General features: G+C 50.7%; 1 protein-coding gene across 7 annotated transcripts in view; it reads left to right on the top strand.

The window, feature by feature from the left end:
* DGLUCY (D-glutamate cyclase) overlaps positions 1-26,155 on the top strand; it is a 76,767-nt gene that overhangs the window by 35,790 nt on the left and 14,822 nt on the right. For all 7 annotated transcript variants that reach the window (XM_046008136.1, XM_046008129.1, XM_046008134.1 and 4 more), the window contains 8 exons: positions 4-157; positions 1,995-2,193; positions 5,325-5,472; positions 6,583-6,705; positions 10,243-10,446; positions 15,813-16,073; positions 20,461-20,560; positions 23,964-24,112. In XM_046008136.1, the coding sequence (XP_045864092.1) occupies positions 4-157; positions 1,995-2,193; positions 5,325-5,472; positions 6,583-6,705; positions 10,243-10,446; positions 15,813-16,073; positions 20,461-20,560; positions 23,964-24,112 (1,338 nt within the window). The remainder of the gene's footprint in view (positions 1-3; positions 158-1,994; positions 2,194-5,324; positions 5,473-6,582; positions 6,706-10,242; positions 10,447-15,812; positions 16,074-20,460; positions 20,561-23,963; positions 24,113-26,155) is intronic.

The raw sequence follows: 26,155 nt of genomic DNA, 5'->3' as shown, positions 1-26,155 counted from the left end.
CAGGGCTCCGACCCGCCAGCGTGGTGGTCCTGCACCGGTCCCTGGCTCCAGCCTTTGAAAAGTTCTGCCAAGCCAATAATGGCCCTCTGCCTCTGCTGGGCCTCTGCGAGCCAGGCACGTGGTCCCTGCCTGCCCTGAACGCAGTCCCGGACCCCAGGTAAGATGCGTGGGAGTGTATCAACAGGGACCTCTATGTCCAGCCACAGGGACCCTCCATGCCTGGCACAGAGTGTTGCTCATAACTCTCTCAGAAACGAGCTGTCCTCCCCTCCATTCCCATCCTGTCCTTTGCCCCATCTCCGGGAAGAATCTTGGGGATCACCCAGAAAGTCCCGCCCTGGCTGCGGAAATGCTGACGCCATCTCCCACCCACCTCATCACCCAGGCCAGAAACCATCGGCACAGCCTGCAGGAGAAGACAGAAATACTCGTATGGGCCATCCCTGAAGACAGCCATTGTTGACCCTGTGCGGCGTGTCCTCCCAGACTCAGGAATAGAACATACGGCTTCACGGCCCCGCGGACTGCTTCCACAGTAGCATTGCAGGGAGCCCCCCGTGCTCCCACCACCCTGGCTCACACTCCCATCTTCTCTGGCTTCTACTCGCCCACCAGAGCGACTTTTCCCAATGCGACATCTGGTCGCCTGATTCTCCCATTTCAAATCCTCAGTTCCTTCCCATGCCCTGCATCTTAGCCTGATGGCAAGACCCGTGTGGGGCGCCTGGGGGAGGGGACTCAGTCGGTTGAGCGTCTGACTCTTGATTTCAGCTCAGGTCATGATCTCAGGGTTGTGAGAGCGGGTGCGTTCTGCAGGGAGTCTTTCTCCCTCTCTCCCTCTCCCTGCTCACACACGTATGCGCTCACTCTCTCTCTCTCAAACAAAATCTTAGAAAGGCCTGTAGTGACTTGGCCCCAGCTCCGTGCTCTTCCCCACCCCTGACACTCCAGCCATCCTCAGTCCTCTCCCCAGAGAGAACGCTTCTCAAAAACATTCTGTTTTTACGTTTTGTGGACTGTGGTGTGGGAGGGTCCCTCAGAGACCCACCCTGGACCCGAGGTCAGCTCCTTGTGTTTTTCCCTCACACCCCCTCTGCTGTCAGCTCAGGGACTCCTGGAGCAGATCATCCCCTGATGGGTCACATGTTTGAGGCCTCCTGCTGTTCCCATACCGCTCCCTCTGCCAAGGATGTGCTTTCCTCCTTGTCCGACTGGTGAACTCCTATTCGTCCTTCAGGAGCCCAGCTCCGTCACCACCGCCTTTGTGGGAGAGAACGGATTTCTCCCTTCTCAGAGTCACTCCTCTACCTGGACTGTTAACACCCTTGCCCGACTGGTGAACTCCTATTCGTCCTTCAGGAGCCCAGCTCCATCCCCACCGCCTTTGTGGGAGAGAATGGATTTCTCCCTTCTCAGAGTCACTCCTCTACCTGGACCATTAACACTCGCTGCTCTGTGTTGCAAGTGTTCTCTGCTGCCAATGTAGGATGGCAAGCTTCTTAGGGGCTGGGCCGGTGTCCTCTCTATCACGATGGTCCCATCACCTGGCTTGTGCCTGGCATGAAGGAATGGCTCAGCAAATGATTTTGGAGTGAATGAAAAATAGGCTTATAACAACTCTACAGAAAAGTTTCTTTAAGGGAAGAGAAAGGCCTCACCCACTGCTAGCCCTGGAAACTTCTTGAGACACATGTCCTTTGTCCCTTTGGTCTGCTGGCCCGGCCTCAGGGGCAGAGAGGCCGCCATCTTTTCTTCCTTGCTGGTGTGGTTGGTCCTGGGCGGAGGTGATAGAAAATATAACAGGGTGGGATCAGGGAGTACACTATACGCACGCTGATTTAATAGTTTCCAGTCTGGCGTGACTTGAAGGATGCCCGCAAGATGCCCGAAATTTCAGCTCCAGACATCCTCTTCATTCTCCCTCATCCGTTTAAACAATGCACGGTCGGGGGCCGTCTTGAGTCGGGACTGTGAGCTTTCCCTTGTGTCCCCAGGACGGGCCGTCCGCAGTTCCGGAAGTACGAGTTCGGTGCCTGCACGGGCAGCCTGACCTCGCTGGAGGAACACAGGGAGCTCCTGAAGGACATGGTGGCCTTCTGCTTGGACTGTAGCTTCTCCCCGGAAGCAGCCCTGGAGAAGGTGGGGCTCCCCAGAAGAGACTCCCCAGGCCACGGCCATGCGGGGGCCTACAAGGTGAGGGCACAATCGACAAGGGGCAGGATGACCCGAACAGGTGGGTCACCTTGAGTTTTCTCGTGGCAGAGAGAACGCTGACACGGGAGGCAGGAGACCGACGTGGCCCCAGCTCAGCCACTTCCTAGGCGTGCAGCCTCTCCGAGCTCGCCCGCTCAGCTGGGGAATGCGATGTGCAGCCTCTCCCCTGCTGCCGTGGGATCACTGTGAGCGCCCCGTGTGTCCTTGGGCCCAGGAGTCGAGCTCTTACAGACGGGTCGTTGCTGCCGTGTATGCCGAGCCCATTTGGAGTTTTGTCTGGCTCCTTTAACTCAGAGCATGTCAATAGCTTTTTGAAAAATCCTCCTCGGCTCCAAAATCCTTGCTGGGATCAGGGAGAGCGTGCCTGGCCCGTGCAAGACCTGAGGATTTGTGGCAGAGCCTGGGCCAGCCCGTGGGCGGCTGGGCTGGGTTTCTCGGCCCACAGTGGCCCCCGGTGGCCCCCAGTGGTCGCCTCTCCTGAAACCCTCGTTCTGTTGGGGTTTCCCAGCGCTGTTGGGTGACCCCCCTGCTGTGTGTCTGAGCTTCCACACCAGCCCCTGGTCATCAAGGAGAGAAAACCAGATTCCCTCAGGCCACTGACCCCTCCCAGGACATCTGTGTGAAGCCCGAGACGCCACCGTGCTGGAGGGACAGTCGGCTGTGGGTGTCTCTGTGGAGACCTTGGGCTACAGATGTTGTCCTGGGCTCCCGGGTGCTGATTAAAATTGGCTCAGTGGGGGCTCCTGCCAGGGAGGCCTGAGCTGCCTCTGATGAGAAGCAATTTTATTCTCTCTTTTTTAAAGATTTTATTTACTGATTTATTTGAGAGCCAGAGAGAAAGAGTGAGCGGGAAGGAGAGGGAGAGAGAATGTGAAGTAGAGCCCAACACGGGGCACGATCCCGAGACCGCAGGATCACAACCTAAGCCGAAACCAAGAGTTGGATGTTTAACCAACTGAGACACCCAGGGGCCCTGAGAAGCAATTTCTACGTGTGAAGTGTGTGCCTGAGCGGTTTTCACAGGCAGAGGAGGGCAGGGGGCAGAAGTGCAGCTACGGGAGTGGGGGCGGGGGTCCTGGGCACAGTCTGCCCTCCCCCCCGAACACATGGCCATGTGCAGCAGATGCCCACGCTCAGCCTTTCATTTAGATGAGGAGCTGAAAGCCCGGAGAGAGACAAGGACTTGCCCGCCTCCCCAAACCAGCCTGGAACCCAGAACCCCAGCTCCTATCTGTAAATGTCACCGGTGGGCGTGTAACACGAGGAAGGGATGCTTGGCACAGAGTGCTCGTCACTGCCCCTAGTCCGTGCTCAGCAGAGCTGTCCTTTTCCCATGACCTTGCACCTAACCATGGGCTTTGGTTCAGCACGGTCGCTTCTGGCCCACGGCTCTATCCACAAAGGCCCACCAGCCCTCCTGGATTCAGTGTTGACCCTGAGGGGAACTCGGCCTGTCCCCTGTGAAAGTTCCTGACCTGCGTCCCTTCCCAAGTGCTGTGATTCACACGCCAACCGGGCAGACACAGCCAGCGTGCTGCAGGGGAGGGAAAGCCGCCCCTTCTTCCCTTCGAGGTCCTTAGGCTGGTCTACTACTTAAAGTGACCTAAGATGGATCAACAGGAGAAGAATAAGTTTAGTGTCAGACCTGCAGGAGCCCCAAAGGGGTGAGGCTCCAAGAAGTGACCAAAGCAGCTGGCTTTTGTGCCTTTCAGACAAAGAGTGGGTTTGGGAAGGATTGGCAAGATGGAGAAGTTTGGGCTTGGGGTAGTAAATCAGCCAGGAAGTCCCAAGTTTGTTGAGAGAGCTCTCTCGTCTTGGATGTCCCATCGCTGGAGACAAGGATGCCTTCTACCCCCCTGGTGCAGGGAGGGCGCCTTCACATAGGACGTTTATTTCTTGCTTTTCGGTGGGCGAGGGGAAGGGGTGTCGGAGTGTTCTTCTTGCACTGGCATTTTCTCAGGTAGCTTGAATTCAGAATGATAGTATGCCGAAGTGCTGTGTTTGCCGGTAGCCCATTCCCCCCTCAGCGCCAACAGCAAGCCCTTTGGGCAGCAGCCAAGACTGTCCCAGCGGGTCATCATCCTGGCCATGTCCTAAATCTTTCGTAAGCCCCACTGCAGTGACCAGAAACCACTCAAGGGAGAGAACACCACCACCAGAGAAAGGCAGGCAGGTCATTCCAAGGCAGAAGGAGGGAGGCAGGGCTCGGTGGGGTCTGGGCACAGACCAGCAGCCCCCTGTGTGGACTCAGGAGGAAAAGCAGACCCCAGCGCCTCCTGTGAGATCCTTGTCCCTTGGGTTGCTCTGCCTCTGCCTCTCCTGGAGGTCTTCACCTGTGGTCCACGGGGCCTTCTGAAGTCCGTGGAGAAAATTCAGAGGCCCATGGAATTGGATGCAAAAAATTACATTTTGCTATTCACAGACTCACACGGAGACTGAGCATTTCCTTCCATTCCAAACGCAGGCAACAAGCCGCTGTTGCATCAGCAGATCCCGTGACCCTGGCTGCCCAAAGGACCCCTTATGCCCAAATGCCCAGATATTTTCTTGTCCCACAGCAGTTCTTCCTGAGAGCTCAGAAATATCCTATATGCCGGTCACTACTTCACATTCATATCGGTATATCTGCCAGCTCGTTCCTTAAGCTGTTAATGAAGCATGCATGTCCCTCTATCACACTTTTTCATAATTTGTTAGTCACATTTGCAATATAACTGGTTTCCTTTGTAAACCTATGCATTTCCTCGTATGCAATCAAAAACTTTCCTCAGAGTGGGGGTCCCTAGCTGCACCACGCTACCAGAAGGGTCCACAGCACAGACAAAGTGAAGGTTCTCTGTTTTAAACCAATCACTGCCAGCAGCCTTTCTCATTTCTATGTCACATGAAAGTAGAAGCTGTATTTTTATACTAGCTAGTTGGACCCCCTTCTTCATTCAGCGGCCCTGAACTCGGTGCTCAGGGTTTCCATCTGGGTCAACTCTGTTTTTCAACATCTTTTCCTTGATTTTTTTTTTTTAAAGCAAAAAAAAAAAAAAAAAAAAAAAAATTATTGTGTTGTGTTAGACCCCGTTGGAGCCAAGATGCCCTTTTCCTCAATTTCTTTTCAGACAACCGTGCCTTGTGCCTCCATGGCTGGCTTTTGCTGCCCCCTGGTGGTCACAATGAGGCCCATCCCCAAGGACAAGCTGGAAAGGCTGGTGCAGGCCAGCTGCTCCATGGGAATTAAGGGACAACCCATTCATATCGGCGACCCAGGTGAGTGTCCACTATCCTTCATGATTCTGACAGCCACCCATGAACTTCAGCCTCAGAAGACGGGAACTTGCTATGTTCCTGAACTCCCCTGGCTTGTCCTCCTCCTCCCCAGAGTTCCCAGGGGTCCTGGACAAGGCGGAACTCAGGAGGGCTGGGTTTACAGGGGCCCCTCAGACCGGGGCGGTCTGAAAGTGCCGCTCCAGCCTCACCCACTCTCTCCTGTGAACTTCAGGTGAACCTGGGGTGGGAGGAGCCGGTGGCAGAGGATGGCAGCTGAGCTATTGGTCCTGGAACTTGAGCTCTGAGCCACCTCTAATTTAGGCTGTTGCTCAGTAATATATTTGGGCAGGGGAGGGTTTTGTTCCAATTGTTAACTTGAACTGATCCCCGGTGTATTAACTCGGTCTGAGAGCAAGGGAGAAAATCCCAGCTTGGCGGCGTCTAGGCCTCTTTGTGGTTCTCAGAGAGCCTGATGAAAACTTGGGTTTGGGTCTCGGGTGACAGAGATCGGTGTACCTGGACTTCAGAATCACACAAAGCCTGCGTTCTGCAACGATGCAGTCAGCCCTGGCCACCTCTCTCGTAGAAAGATCTTAGGACCAGCCAAAGCAAAGTGTATTGCTGAATCCTTGACTTGTTTTCTCATTAGTGGAGCAGGGTTGGGCCCAACACATCCATCTTTGCTGTCCTCGTGAACCTTCTGATGCCGGGCCACGGGTAGAGACGCTGTTGTTGGTAGTCAAGCGACAGAGCTTACATCTGTGTTATGTGACCGGTAGCCTGTGCCAAGATAAATGCCAGCTCACAAATGCTGGTTTGGGTTAGCAATCTGCACGGGATGTCAGGCTGAGTGCACCCCGGGCTCCTCCAGCAATCACAGCAGGTGTCTGAGGTCCGTGTTCTGAAACTGTACTACTCAGAATGCACTAGAACTTAGCCAGCGTCCTGCGTCCTTAAGGTCCCAAATCCTTTTCTCTGGTACCATCAACGGCAATCCTATGATCAGAGTTTCTCTGGGAGAAAGAAACATAATCTATTCGATGTGCTCAATCTGGATGCGAACTGCCAGGGCAGGACCCGCAGGAATTCATTTTCTTTTTCCATTTGCAGAATGGCTGGGAATCAAAGATCTTTCCAAACCTGACTATGGGGATCCTGTGGTGTGTCAGCCAGGGGACGTCCCTGTGTTCTGGCCTTCTCAGATGACCAGTCTTGAAGCCGTCAGCAGCTGCAGTATGTTGGGGCTTGAAGGGGGCTCTGACTATGACCCAGGATGGAAACGGCTGGGTCTCCAGCTCTTGGAAGCACAGGGTCACAGTGCAGTGGCTTAGGAAACTGAGTCACAAAACAAAACATAAAACAAACAGCTCTCCCAGGGCTGGATCTCACCAGCAGCTTGTACGTTTTGATGAAATATATTTCCACCTGCAGAAAGACCAATATTTAGCTTGACTTTCTGAGACATCCTGAAGGTTGTAGGGCTTTGAAAATAAGAGTGAAGGCAAACAGCAGCACTAAACACCCTATTTCACGTGGTATTTTCAGGATGCAAGGTCCCCCCCTCCCCATAGCTCCACTTCCTGAGGTTTGTTACCTGCAATCAGTTGTGGTCCAGAAGCCCATGACAATCCTTCTCATGAATCAGAGGGTCACAGTGGCCTCAGGTCACGACGCATGCCTACTGCACTCCCCTCTCTTCCTCAAGTCGTATGGGCATGTTTTCATCTCACATTGTCACAAGAAGAAGGGTGAGGACAGTACAGTAGGGTATTTTTGGAAAGAGAGACCACATTCACAACACTTTTATTATAGTATATTTTCTAATTGTTCTATTCATTTTTAGTTATTGCTGTGAATCTCTTACTGGGTCTAATGTACAAATTAAAATTCATCATAGGGATGTACAGATAGGAAAAAACATAATCTATAGAGGGTTCAGGGCTATGCACTGTTTCTTGTCCACGGGGGGTCTTGGAAGGTATCTTCATAAGGAGGGGGGACCTCTGCATTTTAAAGCAATACTGTCCACTTGTTTTTTTCAAAGACATAGGGTGATATTACAACAAAGAGACACACGAGGGCGCCCTAACCAGCTCGCTGTAAGGTAGGGAAAGTGCTAGAAACATTAAGAATAACTATGGCAGCCCATTTCATAGACACCAGAAAATTCTAGGTCAGCCACACTTGCATGACAAATCACAGAATTTAATGTTATTTATTTATTTATGGAAAGCATTCATATAAGTTTAGCTATCAGAATGGCCTCATGATAAAGGAAGATTACTTCTAATATGGCAATGAGGCATAAATGCAAGACGCATGGAATTCTATTCGTTTATTTTTTTAAAGACTTTATTTTTCAGAGACAGAGAGAGAGAGCACAAGCAGAGGGAGGGGCAGAGGGAGAGGGAGAAGCAGAATCCCCGCTGAGCAAGGGGCCCGATGCAGAACTCAATCCCAGGACCCTGGGATCATGACCTGAGCTGAAGGCAGACACTTAAATGACTGAGCCACCCAGGCCCCCCTATTCCTTTGTTTATTTAACATTAAATGTATTGGACACCTGCTATGTGTCAGGCAGGGACCCAGATCTTGGGAACACAGTGTTACACCAGACAAGATGCCATTCTCAGGGAGTTTGTGGTCATTTCCGAGTGTGTGTGTGCTCACGTGTGTTCACACACCCACACATGGGTGATAAATATGGTTCAGCACGATGGCATCACACATGTTCTGCACCAGCCACGGGGGTTGAGGTGAGCAGGGGGTTGCAGTGAGCAGAGGGCTCACTGCAGCGGGCATCCCGGCAAACTGCAGGCATTAGCTCTGGCTTGAAATAGCACAACTGCTTTGTAACTGAGGCCAAATGACATCATTGGCTTAGGGACAACCCTGAATAGTTCTAGTTTTATACAAATCGTGCTGGGACGCCTGGGTGGCTCAGTCCGTTGGGCATCCAACTCTTGATTTCTGCTCAGGTCATAATCTCAGGGTTGTGAGATCGGGCTCTGAGCTCAGTAGAGAGTCCGCTTCTCTCTTTCCGGCCCCCCCCTGCTTCTCCCCCCACTAGTGCTCTCTCTCTAAAAATAAATAAATAAATCTTTTTTAAAAATCTTGTTCAAACCTCTATATAATATTTAAACTTCTATTATTTTTTTCTAAAATTTTTATTTATTTATTTGACCGACAGAGATCACAAATAGGCAGAGAGTCAGGCAGAGAGAGAGAGGGGGAAGCAGGCTCCCATTGAGCAGAGAGCCTGATGTGGGGCTCGATCCTAGGACCCTGGGATCATGACCTGAGCTGAAGGCAGAGGCTTTAACCCATTTTAGGTGCCCCTAAACTTCTATTATTTAAACTTCTATTAGTGGGGGCCAGGCTGTCTCAGTTGGTGAAGGGTTTGGCCTTCGGCTCAGGTCATGATCTCAGCGTCCTGGGATCAGGTTCCCTTCCCAGCGGAGTCTGCTTCTGTTTCTCCCTCTCCCTCTCCCCCTGCTCATACTCTCGGTCTTTGTCTCTCTCTCTCAAATAAATAAATAAAATCTTTTTAAAAATAAGAAATAAAGAAAATAAACTTCTCTTGGTGATAGATCAGTTGCTATATTACAGACCTCACAGCTGATGGGGCAAAAGCCTGTGTCACCCTTGAAGCTGACTAACCTGGTGTATGCCTGGCATTAGAATGACCAGTTTTCGGTGCTGTCCAAAACACAGAAAACCAGTGATCGCATTCATCAAAATCCTTAATTCTTGCCTCTCTAAAAATTACGTTAGAATGCTTCGTGCAATTATCAGTAGATTTTCCTTCTGAAGTGTTCGTTCGGCTTTCTGTTGAATTTGAAAACAAAATGTTACTGTTTCCGGTGACATTTATGACATTGTTACTTACTCAATTCACACCAATTCACACGGAGCCCCTTTTATGTGCAAGGTACTACGCGGTGTTCTGAGATCAGTAAACAACGGTCCTCGTCTTTGGGAGCACACAGCTGAGTGGGGTTAACGTACCCCAGGGTAATAATGACACTGAAGAAAGCAGATGGTGTAAATTAAGTATAGTAAATATGAAGCCCCTCATGGGCCAGGCAAAAGGACATGGAGACACAGTAACACAAACCTTCATTTACCGAGGGCTGACTCTGAACCACGTTGCGAGAAAACACTTCTATGTGCATTTTCCAGCTTAGTTCTGACAACAAACACCTGAAGCATTGTCATTATTTTATAGTTGAGGAAACAGGCTTTAAGAGAATCAAGTCTCATCTCTCTGGCACACGAAAGCCATGTTCTTATTAGCGACACTCGAGTGTTTCACATTGCCTGGAATTTAGTACGGGAGAGTTTTTTAAAGAATGAAATTAGCAAGCAAGGTAAAACTGTTGTGGGAAAAACAGATGCTACGTTCAGAGAGAGCTATTTATTAGCAAGGTCCAGAGAGGTGTCTTCATGCATCTGAAAGCGTTCAGTAAGTACTTTCTGATACCCCTGGGATTCAACTGATGGAAATTCCTATCTAGAGCTGTGGTGGTACCTCCCTCTTTTCCCACACTCAGCTCATCTTCACTTTCCTAAACACTGGAAGCACCTGTTTAAGTGGGGCTTGATTTAGTCATCAACTGGTTTTTCTGATTTGGTACAACAAGCCGTGTGAGGAGCGCTGTTGGCAGCGTTGATGCCTGGCACCATCTTGCCCATCAACCGTGGGCTAGATGAGAATGGACTGAATTTGATGGCATGAGCAGGCTCAGTCCCTCCTGTTGTGTGTTTTAGAGACCCAGCTGGCTTTCACCAGTGCACCGGGTTGCACCGTCATGACCAACCTGAAGGATACAGAAGCTCCAGCCCGTTGTCTTGCCCCTGAGGGAATTCCAGAGGTCCATCGCATTTCCCAAGATCCTTTGCACTACAGCATGGCATCGGCTTCAGCTGTTCAGAAGATTAGAGAGCTAGAGACTATAATTGCCATAGACCCAGGTAAGAAACAAAGCGTTCTCACCTTAATGACCTGGAGAAATTCATCACTGGTGTAAGGATCAGTGAAAAAGACCACATGCAAACCACCTGCTTCTACAGTATGAATTTTTTTTTAAAGATTTTATTTATTTATTTGACAGAGAGATCACAAGCAGACAGAGAGGCAGGCAGAGAGAGAGAGAGGGAAGCAGGCTCACTGCCAAGCAGAGAGCCCGATGCAGGACTCGATCCCAGGACCCCGAGATCATGACCTGAGCCGAAGGCAGAGGCTTTAACCCACTGAGCCACCCAGGCGCCCCATGAATTTTTTTTTTATTTTTATTTTTTTATAATCTTTTTTTTTTAAAGATTTTATTTATTTATTTGACAGATAGAGAGAGATCACAATTAGGCAGAGAGGCAGGCAGAGAGAGAGGAGGGAGCAGGCTCGCCACGGAGCAGATAGCCCGATGCGGGGCTCGATCCCAGGACCCTGAGATCATGACCTGAGCCGAAGGCAGCAGCTAAAGCCACTGAGCCACCCAGGTGCCCCTGAATTTTTTTTTTTAAAAGAGAAGACTATAGGGGCGCCTGGGTGGCTCAGTGGGTTAGGCCGCTGCCTTCGGCTCAGGTCATGATCTCAGGGTTCTGGGATCGAGTCCCGCGTCTGGCTCTCTGCTCAGCAGGGAGCCTGCTTCCCTCTCTCTCTCTCTCTGCCTGCCTCTCTGTCTACTTGTGATCTCTCTGTGTCAAATAAATAAATAAAAAATCTTTAAAAAAAAAAAAAAAAGAGAAGACTATATTCCTCTTTATTTAGCTAACACTATCAAAGAGAAGAGATTGATATTTTATCGAGAAAGCAGGCTTAGCCTTAATGTCATGTAACGACTATAACATTTTTCATTAGATTATGAAGATTGAGACTTCATCCAGTGAGAGTTAAGTTTCCACCTGTAAGGTCATTCTAAAGCACAAACCTCAAAAACCAATGTTATAACAAGGCTTCAAGGTATTTAAAATCCAAACTCTTTAAAAAGTACTTGGGAATCATTAAGGTATTTTCTTGAGTCCTCTTTCCCCTCCACCTCCACCTTCATTTAGAAGGATCAGCTGCCTGAACTCTCTTTGCCTCTACTGTGCATTCCCACAGTGCGATTTTTCTAAATGCTTAGAGCGCATATGAATCCCCAAAAGAAGTAAATGGACCAAAATCCGGATGTTGATGATCTCTGGGTAGTTCAGTTGTGAATAATTTTTGTTTCTTTATTTATGTTTTTCCCCAAATTTTCAACACTAAACATAAGAGGGAGTTTGGAAGGCAATCTTATTAGCTGGGCACATTGCCATCGCGATTAAATTGGGACTGGGATGGTAAGAAAAAAGGGCATAGTGTGGTTCTTAAGTCATCAACTGCGACCGTTTAAATGAAGTCATCCTTGTGTCCCCAATCTCCTTTTGCACCATTGCCCTGGGGTTGGATGTGGAATACATTTTTTTTATGCTGGGCAGCAGAGGTTGGGGCAGGGGGCTGGATCCCCACTCTCCTGGGGATGCTGGTGTGGCAGGACCCAGCAGGGAACAGCTTCACAAGACTTTGCAATCAATATTGTGCATTGCGTCTCAGACAAAGGACAGCCCTTCTGTGGCTTGCACCCCGTTGGCTTCTAGAGATGGAATCCGCTAGGGGTCTTCTGGTTCCAATTAGGAGGAAGTTGGCCACCCCCAAGTTGACCACCCCATAATCATGTAAGAGCCGCATGTCTTATCCAAGCTGGCCAGCAGAGGGCGGTGGTGGGCACGGAAACAATCCATTTGCCCCCAAAGGCTCCAGAGAGATTGAAGGTGCAGCCTTCCCTGCCCCTCTCTGCCTCAGTTTCTCATCAGTATAAGAGGAGAAATAACACCTAGACCTCCCTTTTGGGGATGTGATATGTAATAAGAACGACAGGTATGATCTACTGAGTTTTACCGTGGGCCAGGCATGTGCTAAAAGCTTTAGGAAGTTTCATCTTTAATTCTTCCGCGGACCCTATGAGGCCACCTTGACTAACAGCCTTTAACAGACGAGGAGACGGAGGCATACAGGGTCAAGAAACTTGCCCAAGTCCACAGACCTGGTACGTGGTGGGAGCAGACGTTGAATCCTCACCCACTGACTCCAAGGTCCACGACCAATAAGTACTAGAGAAATTGGAGTCTGGGTTTGCTTTGTATTATCACCAGGCCAGTCCCTGTGGGAAGCAGAGGGGGGAGGTCAGCCTGGAGAGCTCGAGCCTCCTAGCCAGAGTCCCAGCACCCAGACAGAGCTGACGACAGTGACGCTGGGACAGAGAACAGCACCTGGGCGGTGTCATTGTGCCACCAAGCTGGGTGTATTTTTGAGTGAACAAAGATCATCGCCAGAACTGAACAATGCAGAACAGCCTTAAAAATGTCTGCTCTCTCCCCTCGGCTTGGGACCAAAGGTCTGCAGTAGCAAAACTTCCTTCAGAACTACAAAGCCTAGCTTTTAGATGTTTTGTTTGTCTGTTAGGTTGTTCATTCATTCATTCTTTCCGCAGAGAGTCTGGTTTCTTTTGCATATAAACCCCCAGTAAATTCAGGGTCTATGCCCCTCCTCCCCCGCCGATGCCCCTTTTGGGACACACGCACCCATAGACATGGAAGCCCGTGGCTGTGTGTACAGAGCCTCTTACATAGCTGAGCTCCTGGGTGGATATATTTTTCTAAATTTTTGCAATCCTTTCTCCCTCACAAACATTTTTACCCAGGCTTACAGACCCTTCCATCCAGCACAAGGGTCATGAGGGAAGAAGAATTATTAACTCTGCCATTAGCTCAGATGAAAAAGTAAGTGGGAAGTAAATTTATGGCAGACCCGGGGCACCCGAGCTTAATTAAAATGACCCGGGAGGTCATCCACAAAACCCCCCTTGGGGGCCTGTGCAGAAGGGGTCTAGGTTTGCAGCATGAGTGAGGGAAGGGCAGATTTACGACTGCCCAGAAACGCCCATGCTGTAGATTACGGAGCATCATCAAGCCTCAAGAACAAGAGATGCTTTGAGTCCTGCTATATTAAATAAGCCCAAAATAAGATTAATGGCATTATACTGAGCATTGCTCACTGGGCTTAATAATAGAGCCGCTCAGTCATTTTTGAGAGGACGTTGGCTTGCATTTGAGGTGCCTGAGAACAAGAAGGAACCGCAGAGTTCATAGTGACGATGTCGGCCCTCATGCTAAAACCATCACAAGTGATGAAATCATTGACTGCCCTAAATTTGACAAAGTTCTCTCTCTCCTCCTCCTCTCTCTTTTGATGCTTATCCCATCCTATGAAATAGGTTACATTCTGATTTTTTTTCTGGTACAGTGTTATACTTCTCCCCTTCCACTAACAGCCATTCACGTTGGTTGTAGAAATATCAGAAAATATATGAATGTAAAGAGGCTGTGAAAATCAGCAGAATCCCCTCACAATTCACCCACCGTTCAATATTTGCCCCTAAAGTCTTTTTCTTCAGTCCTAAGTCTGCAAGGCTGAAAAAAGAATATATATTTCCTTTTTTAATATATTGTGAACACCCTCCCATGGCATTAATCTTCTACAGCATCCTTTTCAATGTTTGCATAGAATTCCATTTTGCAAGCATTCCACCATTTTTATCATCATCCATCATTTGACACCATAGTCAAGGCTGAAACAACCACATGTGTGGACCTCCCCGCGATCACTTTATCAGGATAAATTCCTAGATGCGAATGGCTGGAAAGTACGGATCTGAGTGGAACGTACAAATCTGAGTGCTAATGACCCTCCGGACAGGGACTCCTGTCCCCACTCCCACTACAGGCATGAAAAGAGCCCTTTCCTGCAGCCTCCCTCCACCCGGAACCCCCACCCCCACCCCACCCATGCTCCATGTAGGAAAATGGAGACCCGGAGCAATCCAGGGACGAGGTCAAGGTCACACAGCTACTTTGGACTTGAATGTAAGTTTCTAGATTCCAAGTCTCGAACTGTCTCTTTACAACAGGAACCCCAACTCTGTGTCCTTTCGTGTTCTCCTCGCACCTCAAGGGGAAGCTGACACCCTCTGGCCACATCCTTCGGTCTACCTGTCACCTTAGCCAAAACGCAGGGGGAAATTCTGAGTCACATCCTGCTATCACCGGGCACAGATATGCTCTGAGGTGACCTGAGTATGGACGGGGCCACAATGATACGTGATGGGCCCTGGGGGACTGTGCTGCCCAGCTGGGACCAGGTTGGCAGCCACTGGAGGACGTTAGAGCAGATGCTGCTGGCGGCCTGCCTGTCTCCCCCGCACCCAGCGGGGGATGGGAACAGGTGCATCAATGCCCGGTCCCCCGTCCTCTGGCAGAATAGCCCTGAGGTGTGAACTCCACAGTTTCCTAGAGCAGCTCCATCGGACCAAAGCCCCAGTTGCCTTTACGGTTAAGCTGTCACTCATACATTCATTCTGCAGGACCTCTTCTCCCTGTCTTCACACTGCCTCCATCTTCTGACTTCCTGGGCTCACTTTCCATAAAAATACCTGCTCCCAAGTCCTTGTCGGAGGCCTTCTTCTGGTCACTGCCCTACTGGGGCAGTCCCATTGCGCCTCCTTCGACTTTCCTGCGTTAGTTAGAGTCTGCTAGACTGCTATAACAAATTAACCCCTAGATGCTTTCCTCAAATACAGTACGAGTGTGTGCCTCTCATGCAACCGTCCAGGGCAAGCCTTCTGTGGTAAGTATTAGGGTTCAGCAGGAAGGGGGACCTGCTCCAGCCAGAATCTTTGCCCTGATGCTCTGTGACCTCAGGAGGTGCTGGTTGTCAACACCCCAGCAGCCTGGAAGAGAAGAAGGCAGGGGGCAGGGATGGCAGGCCTGGAGGGGGCCCCCATGACTTCCGCTCCTGGTCCCTTTGACTGGTCTCCGGATGCAGCAGAGGGAACCTAGGCTGGTGGAAGACTGGAACCCCTAACGGGAAGAGCTCCTGGTCGGCCACAGATGGGCTTCCCTTCATGACCGGGAGGGGTGGAAAAGCCATTCTGGGGAACAACTAGCCATCTCTGCCACATCCCCTCAAATCCTCTCCAGAAATAAGAGTAAATAAAAAACCAAACTGCTCCTTACATAAGTTTCCACTTAAAACACAGGACGTTATTTTGTGACTTTAAAAAAGAAAATAACGGAGCATATGGGTGGCTCAGTCAGCTGGGTCACCGACTCTTGGTTTCAGCTCAGGTCATGATCTCAGGGTCGTGAGATCGAGCCCCACGCTGGACTCCCCGCTTAGTGTGGAGTCTGCTTCTCTCTCTCTCTCCCTCTGCCCTCCCCCTTTCTCTAAAGTGAATAAATGGATCTTTAACAAATTTTAGGCCAGCGGGGGATCAGACACCTGCTCGGTAGAGATGAGCTGCTGCGAGCCTCCCTGTCACTGTCCCACGCCCACTCCGTGCTCATCACCACTGGCTTCCCCACACACTTCAACCACCAGCCCTCAGAAGAGACGGATGGGCCACCGGGAGCCGTGGCCCTCGCCGCCTTCCTGCAGGCCTTGGGGAAGGGGGTCTCCATGATCGTCGACCTGAGAGCCTTGAGTTTGTTCGAGAAGCTTATGGAAGAGGCTGTTGAGCAAGGTGAGGAGTGAGAGGAGGACTGTCCGTTTCCCCCAAATGGGCCTTTGGGGGCAGAGGATGTGGGAGGTAGGGGGGACCACAGTGTGTGCAATTCCTGCCAGACACCCAGCTCCGGGCCATACACTGGACAGGGGGCGTTTTCCTTCCTGTTTGAACCTTCTCTGGTATCAGCAGCATTAGCCCTATTTTATGGATGAAGACGCTGAGTCTCTGAGAGGGGCAGGCAAGTTCCCCAGGTGGGAATGGTGAGCTCCAGTTTGAACCTGGGTCCTCCAGGCTCTGGAGCCCAGTGTCCCACTGTGCACCTGCTCCCTTCCCTGTGTGGCCTGCAGGGACCTCAGCAACCCAGGCCAGCCCTGGCCCCCCCAGGTAGGAGGAGTCAAGAACAGAGATGGCAGTGCCCCCCTCCGCAACCCCGCTGGGCCAGCTGGGCAGGGATGCCCCACGCTGCCCAGGTTCCTGGAGCACACAGGTGCATGACCGCAGGGGACGCTGGCGTGAGGCCGTGATGCTCCGGTCTCGGGCCAGAATCGGTCTGGGGTGCACGCTAAGAGGACGCTCTTCAGCTCTCCTCTTTCTGCAAGGGTTGTTGGGGCATCAGTGGAGAGCCTGGTGCTCTAACCTTCTTCCCACTGCCTGTCTCAGTGTCCAGAAAATGCGTTCTTTAGAAACACATTTTTCCATCTTAGCCTCTCAACAGGCTTTCAACCCAGTAAGACATGCCCTATAGCACCGTGACATTGAAAGCTTCCCAAAGGCTGTGTCCGAGCACACAGAAGCCACGTCACACAACAAATGTGTACGGAACACCTGCTCTGTGCCAGGCACTGTCGTGGGATGTTGAGAGCCATCGATGGCTACGACAGACACCGTCCTGCCCTCATGGGCAAGCGCATCCCAGGAGAGCGTGGCGGGCGGCAAACCACATGGGGATAAAGCACGTGTGTGGCCCGGAAGCAGGTGTGAGGCTGGGGGTGGGGGAGCAGACCAGGCTAAGGGGAGGGGGACTGGCAGCCCAGGTGGTAGGCTGCTGTTCTAAACAGGATGGTCAGGGAAGGCCTCGTGGACAGGGTGACCGCGGAGCCAAGACTGATGAAGTTGCTGAAGGGAGAGGCCCCGGGCTGTGACCATGGCCAGAGCAGAAGCCAGGCAGCCTGGGAGTCCTGGCAGGTTTCAGAAAGGGCTACCGGCCAGCTGAGTGGCCTGGTACACATGAGGACAAGAGAAGCCAGAAAGGGAGGACAGAGGGGTCATGGGGGCAGCCTGGAAGGGCCTCAAGGGACATGTGAGCAACTGGGCTTTTCTTCCAGGTGGGAGGGGAGCCCTAGAAGGGCACTGAGCGGAGGAGGGCCACATTCTGGCTTCAGCTTTAAAGAATCACCCAGGTAGCTGTAGGGACAAGGGTAGAAACTGGACAGGTCCCTGCAAGGAGGAGATGGGGTGGCTTGGGGTGCCCGTCCCTTCGGTCCCCAGTGACTTCAGCCACCGCTGGAATGACCACACGGGGCACCACACGGACCTGACCAGACCCCATGGCAAGCTGGTGGTTTCAGGTTTTCTTCAAAGCTGTGCCAACCCACTCAGTTCACTAGTAAGGGAACTGATGCTTCTGGGAACCCCTCAACCAGGAAGGAGCCCTGCCTCTTGTCTCTCAGAGACAGGCAGGTCCCTGCGGAACTGGGACCCCATTGCCTAAAGCAGTGGCCTCGAATGTGCCCATTCCCTCCTGTTGGTTTTTCCTCCTTCCCGCCCTCACTTTCTGCCCGTCACCTGCCTCCTGGGATCATCTTCCCAATACACCGCCTGCACCCAAGTCTTTGGGTCAGACTCTGGTTTCAGAGAACCCCAAACAGACGAATGGTGTGGGTGGAGGTTTCGAGAAGCAGACAGCTCTGTCTCTATTTTGAACATAGGGTCATGATTCTGGGTGGATTGGATGCAGGGGTGAGATGGGGGAAGAGGAGGCCTCCACAGTTCGGGGAGGGTGATGGAGAGGGTGCGGCGGCAGGGAACCCACATCAGCGGAGACCTCAAGTAGGCAGATATACAAGTCAAGTTCAGGAGAGCCGTCTGGGCTGGAAAGATAAATTGGAGACCAGTTGGCATGTTGATGGCATATTGATGGCCTTTTACGTCCAGACACGGAGTGAGATCACCCAGAGAATAAGAGACAGAGAAGGTCCCAGGATTATACCCTGGGATGCTCCACATTGAAAGGTCAAGGAGGAGAGAGGGAGCCAGCCAGGGAGGCTGGGAAGGAACTGCACGGAGGACCAAGGGAAACTGAAGGATGGTATGGCGAACAAGGAGGAGGCACGGGCCACAGCGCTGCTGCCAGCCGCTGCCAGCAGGCTCAGCAGCCTCCCCCATCTGACAAGTGGCTTGGATATTTTTTTCTGTGTCCACTTTCCCAGAAGCAGGTCTGCCCTCGCAGCTCACCGGCTGGCCTGGCTCAGAGGCTCCCGCTGCCTGGGAGCTCAGAACTGGGGCTCACCCATGGGGTGGTTTCAAAGGTGGCATCTGCTCTATTCGATTTTGCAGAACCTTTGTGACATGTGGACGAAGAAAGGGAAAGAGATTTGGCCTTTTAATGAAAATTAGTTCAGTTCCTCTTATAACCAGAGGCTGAACATGTTTAAAGAAGAAAAAGCTTAGTCATTTCTTCCCTGTCTTGGGCCTCAATGGACCAAATGGATAAATGGATTCTTCGCAGCTCAGGTGCAAGTTCTCATCTTGCTGACGTTTCTTTGCAGAGGCTCTTTCGTTGTGTGCCCCCTGAGGGTTATGTTATGTTCCCTGCCCTGTTTGGCTCCCTGGTGCCCCTTCTCACCAGTATCCTGTATCCATGATCCAATGTTAGGAAGGAAAAATGCACCAGCTTTAACTTACCACCTACTACATGCCAGACCCCCAGCTCACACCATTGCATCCACAGCAATCCTGGCTCGGGGGACACATGACTAACCCCATTTTGCAGAGGAGGAAACCCCAGCTAAGGGAGTCTCTGTGGCTTGTCCAAGGTCACACAGCTGGGAATGTTGTTTGGTGGTGGTCAGTCCCCTTGCCAGGTCACCAAGGCTGCTCCTCCCAGCACAGAGAGGGGCTGGATCTTTCATCTTGTGACCACGCCTCCAGCCCAGCCCCAATCCTAGGCTTGTCCCTTATAGAATGTGCTCAGTGAGTATCCCCCGATTGACTGTTCTCTCCTTGACTTTCCCCCTTAGACAACGGGTGGGTCTGGGGAGGGAGGTTGGAAGGAGTCACATTGGGGGTCCCTTAGGGTCTCTGACAATGATTCTGTCTCCTCCACCCACTGGGGAGGCGGTGGCAGCTCCCAAAGGGCTTGGGGCGGCCCTATTGTGAAGCTGGGGTGGGAAGCAGCATTTATAACACGAGCCCATGGTTTTAAGGTAGACGGTGTGCTTGCTTGGGCTGTGGGCCACAGAGCAGGGTGGCGGGGGTGGGGGGGCCCTGTAGAACCAGGGGACCCATAAGTGCTGGGTCCGTCCCTATCACAGACCCACTGTTAACCATCTTCATGGAGACCTCATCCCGGGCCCGGGAATGCACAAGCCTTCTACCCCAACTGCTAGGACGTGGATTCCTTCATAAAAACCAAGTCACTCTTATTTTAATCTGGGGTCTGTGTGTGCTTCCCACGTATTCTCTGTTAATATGTATTGCTAGTGTAATTAGGGAAGGTGCTGTTTTTGAGAGTCAAATTCACTCTGGCAATCACTCCAATACCAGTAGCCAATTCCACACCCAGCCTCTGGGACTCTCCACTGTTGTTCTGGAACTTCCCTGAAGGTATGCAGGGAGGAGAGCAGATGAGAATTTGGAGTGGAAACTGAGGTCGGGACCCTGACCTCCATTCTTGGCTTCACCCAACTTATGTAGTACCTCTGAGCCTCCATTTTCCTCTTCTGTAAAATGGGCTTAATAATGGTTTTTCTCACAGAGAATTGTTGTGACAATTAAGTGAGAGCATGCATGTCCCATGCTTAGCAGAGGGCCAGCTCCCCGTCACCATGGGCACCGCGTGTCCCTGGCACTCACAATGGCAGTGAGCCAGAATAGGCCTCCGTTCACGGGGTCTCGTGGACTATCTACAGGCAGCATATTTGCTCGCCCCCAAGAGTGGTGAAATAGCCCAATTCCATGCCACTCAGGGTCACACAATCCACCAACCCTAGGGTTTACTCAGGACTAAAAGTCAGCAAATATTCTTGTGCTGAGGTCTCGGGTTTCCTAACAAAGTATTCGACAGGTAGGTGCAGCTCCGTAATGACAGTGATACTTTCCAAAGAAGCTTTCGAAAAGCCACCATGAATTCCCAAATGCAGCACCAGGACTGACGTGTCCGTCCTTCGCCTTTATTTTCAAGGTGTTCTAAAGACAGCAGTCCCCTTGCTAACTTTCCAAGGTGAATCAGTGGGAGCCGCTCAAGCATTTCTCTGCAAAGATGGGGACCCCAAGTCACCGAGGTATGTGTGTCCCATTCCAGTGTAAGCCAACAATGGTCGTCACTTCGATAACTCCAGGAAGAACAGAGCCATGAGCCCGGGGGTGTCTAATGGGGCAGACTTCTGAGTTTCAGGGTGTCCTGGGGGCTTCTCAAGGCATCTCTGGGCATAGCAGCTCCCTGAGAGTTGGCATGTCCATAGACGGAGAAGAGAGGAAAATTACAAGAACCAAAAACTAGCATGGGTCAAACTGGGTCATGACCCCTTAGAGAGCAGGGAGTCATTTTGGTGGGGTCACCGGCACGTTTGCAAGGAGAATGAGAAGTAGACATACCATCGTCCATCCTGTGTGGTGACGATAAGTATGCTGTTGTGACATTTTGTGCAAGTGGGTGTGTTTTTTACTGTGTATTGTGATCAGATATTTTGAAAAATACATCTTTATTATGTAGGGTGTATTTCAGATCTTATCTTTTTAATAGTGTTTTTTAAACTTTTTTGACAACGGTAATGCCTTTTGCACTGTAAACTGGTATGCACACGCGTGTATACACACATATGCACAACTAAAACAAAGATTCAGAAAACAGTATTTACCTTTGCTATGGGTAATATATTCTGACGTTTTCTATCCCAGTCTGTTCTAGTCTATTCTACAGTGTTCTGTTTTACTTTTCTAGAAATGTCAACCTGGCCTAATAAATTTATTTCACAACCCACTAATAAGTGTCCAGTTAGAGCTTAAAAACACTGCTTCCATAGGCCTGGCAGGCATATGCTGTTCTGCAGCTCACAGCAGAATTGATGATCATAACAAGGACCACGAGTCACCAAGACAAAGTTCAATTGTGGCTCCCATATGCTATTTAAAACTGCAAAAACATGTGTGGTTCCTATTAGAGATGTTTCTATTCTCCAGATGGTTGACATGTAAACAGAGCTCCGGATGGTCAGGGAGAAGCTAGAAAATTCTCTTGGGTGGGATTCCTGATGCCTGTTAACGCAGGAGCTGCTCTGTTCGCTGAGCGGAAGGGGGCCAGGCAGATCAGATTATCGTGGGGAGAGGGGCGTGTGCTGTCTTTGGAGAAGATGTGTTAACTCTTCCCAGGCAGCCGGCTTCCCAGGAGTGCATTACTTCCCACTGTAGCTAAATGGATCCTGCTGGCCTGAAAAAAAAAAAAAAATCAATCCACCCATAAGGTATATAACTGACATTCTCCTGGGGGGAAGGTCCAGAAGTGGTGTTCTCCCTGACAGACAGAGAACATACTGATCTTAGTCAGAGATCCTATTCCAAACAGGCTTTCATCACCATGGATATAGGTCTAGGGGAAATTCAAGGTCAAGTCTTCTTCCTCCTATTGACTCTGCTTCTCGGTGGCTGCTTTTCTTTGGCCCCGGGCATGTAGTCTCAGGATTACATTCTAAAACCTTCTCAGTGGCCTGATCCCAGGCATCTATGATGTCACCACATTCTACCCAACGGGGGGCATAGCCAGGCACTCAGAGTTTAGATTTTTTTTTTTATTAAGGTAAAATATACATAACATAAATGTTACCATTTTAAGCGCGCAGTTCAGTGACATGAAGGTCGACTTGCACCGGTGTGCAGCCATTCCCACCGTCCATCTCCAGACTGTTTTCCTCTTCCCAAACGGGAATGCTGTACCCGTTAAACAGTGACTGTCCATTCCCCCGGGATCCCAGCCCCACCTTCTGTCTCTGTGAATCCACTGCTGTTTGTCCTTCATACCCGTGAGACCATCCGGTATTCGTCCTTCAGTGACGGGATTATTTCAGTTCGCGAATTATCCTCAAGATTCGTCCACATTGTGGCGTCTGTTAGAATTTCCTTCCTTTGTAAGGCTGGATAATATTCCCTTGTATGTGCGTGCCACAGTCTGCCTCTCTGTCCCTCTGTTTGTCCCTGTCGCCTAGTGTGAATAATGCTGCTGTGAACAAGGGGGTCCCGGCATCTCTTTGAGACCCTGCTTTCAGTGCTTTTTTGGGGTGCGCACCCAGACGTGCAATCACTGGACCCTGTGGTGATTCTATTTCACATTTTTTGAGGAACAGCCACATGGTTTTCCACAGCAAAGATTTTAAAGAAATCTGTCATGGGGCGCCTGGGTGGTTCAGTCAGTTAAGCACCTGACTCTTCATTTCAGCTCAGGTCACAATCTCAGGGCTGTGAGATCGAGCCCAGCTTCGGACTCCATGCTCAGCGGGGTTCCCTGCTTGAGATTTTCTCTCTTCCCTCGCCCTCTGCCCCTCCCTCACCCCTGCTTGCTCTCTCTCTCTAAAATAAATAAATCAACCTTACAAAAAATAAAGAACTCCATCGTGGGGGATTTGGAGAGCTATAAAGGTGCAATTTTCACAAGTTGGTTTATCAAGACAAGATTCCTCCTGATAATGGCAACTGTCACCAAGACCACAATTTACCGTGCACTGAGTAGGTACGGGCCTGTCTGCGAAGTACCTCTCGTGCATTTTCTCCATTATATTGTTGAAGCCTCTTTGAAACCCTACGAAGTCGATAATGCAGTGTCCTACAGTGAGGCCGAGGGAGGTTCCTTTCACCACTGTATGAGACCGTCCCCACGGTTGGGTCATCGGATATAGTGAACATGGGTCGGAGAGGCTAAGCACTTGGCCAAGGCCAGGAGCGTGAGGGTCTGGACAGGAACCTACATCTGATTCGCAGCCCACAAGCCTACGTCACTGTCTATGCCGCCGATCTAATCTCAGTCTTGCATTAGATTCATTTGTCTTCCATTTCAACTCTTTAAGTCTGTCTGTGTACATAAACGGAACAAGATCCTGGGAGAAGGCAGCGGTGTGCCAAGAGCAGGTAACGCTCAGACCTCTGGGTGCTGGCGCCCACCAGCTGGTGGAGATTGGGCCAGGACAGCAGCAGCATCCAGCATGTGACCCTGACCGTCAGCCTTCCTAGTTTCACAGCCTCTGACTCGAATGAACTGTTAAAGATTCTGATGATATTTTCATTTCTTAAAAGATTTTATTTGTGTATTTGAGAGAGAGCATGCGTGCACGCGTGCACGTGTGCGGTGGGGAGGGGCGGCGGTAGAGAGAGAGAATCTCAAACAGACTGAGCAGAGCGTGGAGCCCAACGCGGGGCTCGATCTCACAACCCTGAGATCAGACCTCAGTCAAAATCAAGAGTCGGATGCTCAACAAACCAAGTCACCCGGGTGCCCCAAGATTCTGATGATATTTTTCTAAATGATCTGATAGACAAGGCCCCAGTACAAGCCCTGGCAATTAGACCTAAAGGCTCAGCCAAATTCTGTAGGAGTGAAGGAATTGGAGAAAAAAATGCAAGGGGTCCTTCACACAAACACATGACCCAGCCAGGCAGCCACCCTCCCCATAAGGTCCCCATGACCTTGCTTCCTGGCAGATTCGACCATCTGGTGGCAATAGAACGTGCAGGAAGGGCTGCCGATGGCAATTACTACAACGCCAGGAAGATGAACATCAAGCACTTGGTTGACCCCATTGATGACCTTTTCCTGGCAACACGGAAGATTCCTGGAATCTCATCAACGGGTAAGCGGGGAGCACTGAGAATTCAGCAAGACTGTGTCAGCACTAACTGCCTTTTCACTGACTATAGAACACTATAGAACGACAAGGAGGAGTTCTATGGGGACCGTAGCTTTCTGCCCCAGCATTGTTTATTATGGCCAGTTTAGATGATAAAGACACCATCGCTTAGAAATCCAACATTCCCACAAGCAAGAAAGGGAAATGACGCTTAATCGAGCGTGTCCTACTGGCCCAGCTCTAAAATATTAAAACTAATAATCAAATAATAACAATAATAAAATCGACACAGGGTGTGTACTATCAGTCATTCAGGACACAGGTACCACGTATACTGTTTCGTCTTCTGAGTGCACTCATTTTTCATATGACTTAAATAGGTGATTAGTGCAATGTTTTGACTGCTAATGATATAGCAATGTGACCATTTGTGTTTGTACGGAACTGTATGGTCTTCAAAGAGGTTTCACATCCATATGTTGTCAAAGCTTCTTTAATACCCTGGCAGGTAGATAAGGCAGGCAGAGTGTCCAAAAATGAGGCCGAGGGAGGTTCCTTGAGGTCACCTAGCCCATTAGGGTTGCGGGTAGAATTTAGGAGTCCAGACTCCCAGAATCCCTTCCGACATGTTTTTCATGGAATCCTGTTGCCTTAATGAATTTCTGAAAGGCTTGACACAACTCCCAGAACAGCGTTCCTCCCCTGGGGGTAGGTATAGACCCTCGGGTAATGAAGGCAAATTTCTCGTTCTGTGTTTAATTGTTCTCTTTGTTCAGACACTTCAGAGTGGTTCCCGGACTCATTAGTCACCTTTGGCTTTTGAGGTTTTGATGAGACAATGAAAGTCTTCCTGGTTGAGTAGAAAATTTCTGCAAAGCGCCTGGTCTTTCCCAGAAGAAGCCTTGGGTGTGGTACCCACGGCACACTTGGCTTCAGCTTCCTGCCTCTCTGGGCTGGACAGGCCGAGGACTTGAGGGCTGGAGGAAGGAGTGCCCAGAGTAGAGAAGGAAGGGGTCTCCAAGTCAAAGGGGCAATCAGGATCTGAAGGTGCTGTTCTTCCCCTGCCAAATGGACCCCCAATCTTTGCTGATCCCCCCAAGGCTGCCCCCAAGACTGCAGAGGAAGCAAGTAGAACTGGCTGTTTGTGCCTTCAAACTACTTCCCCTGTGGACCTCTGGAGCCTTCTCTTATCCTCAAGAGCCCAGGCTTCTCCTGTGGTCCCCATGGTCTCCTGCCCTGTAGGACCATCCCTGTCTGTTCTCTCCTCTGTTCCATCGACACCCCGTTCCTCAGTTTCCACAGGCCGCTGGCTTGTCATGGACATAACACTGACCTGCCACTTAGCACCAAGCTCCTGCGTCTCTCAGAGACCCCGGGAGTGCCCTCAAGTGAAGAAGACAAGGCCCGGGCAGGACTGAATGGGAAGCAGACAAGACAAAATTCATAAAGTATGAAAGACCAGAGACAGATGTAGACAAACACCAATGCTAGCTTTGTCATGGTTTCCCTTCATTCCGTCGCTGCCATGGGCCTAGAAAAGGATGTGTGTCAGTCCATCTTAGTCTGACGAAGAGAAGTCCTCAGGGTGTGGACCTGAGGCACCAGGCCATTGAGATCATCTGATTCTCTCGGCTGCGTCCAGGTCTCCGGTGCTCGAGGTGGGGAGCTCTCGTCCCCGTCCACCACCTCACGATGCATGTGGCCTCAGGTGGATTTCTTGCATGCGTTCTAGGCCTCCGTAGAAACCCACACAGAAACAGCCATGCAACCATGCCTCAGGCCAGCGCCTGGGGGAGCTGTTACCTTGAAGCAGCGACAACTGTCTCCCTGCTGACCTTGACCTACAGAATCCTCCAGAAACAGCGGAACCCAGGACCAATGGTGGTCCTCTAGCACCACCCGAGACGGCGGCAGGCTGCGGGGTTGGTTAGATTATTTTCACCTTGTGAAAGGTGTTTGGTATTTATTTTGGGCCAATCCCCCTGTCTCTAACACCATTCACCAAAGAGTTAAATAATTTCGAACACTGATTTATTCTAGCATGTT

Source organism: Meles meles, chromosome 6 (genome assembly GCF_922984935.1).
Source record: "Meles meles chromosome 6, mMelMel3.1 paternal haplotype, whole genome shotgun sequence".
Lineage (NCBI taxonomy): Eukaryota > Metazoa > Chordata > Mammalia > Carnivora > Mustelidae > Meles > Meles meles.
The sequence above is the reverse complement of the archived record's forward strand: the minus strand, read 5'-3'. Positions and strand labels throughout refer to the sequence as shown.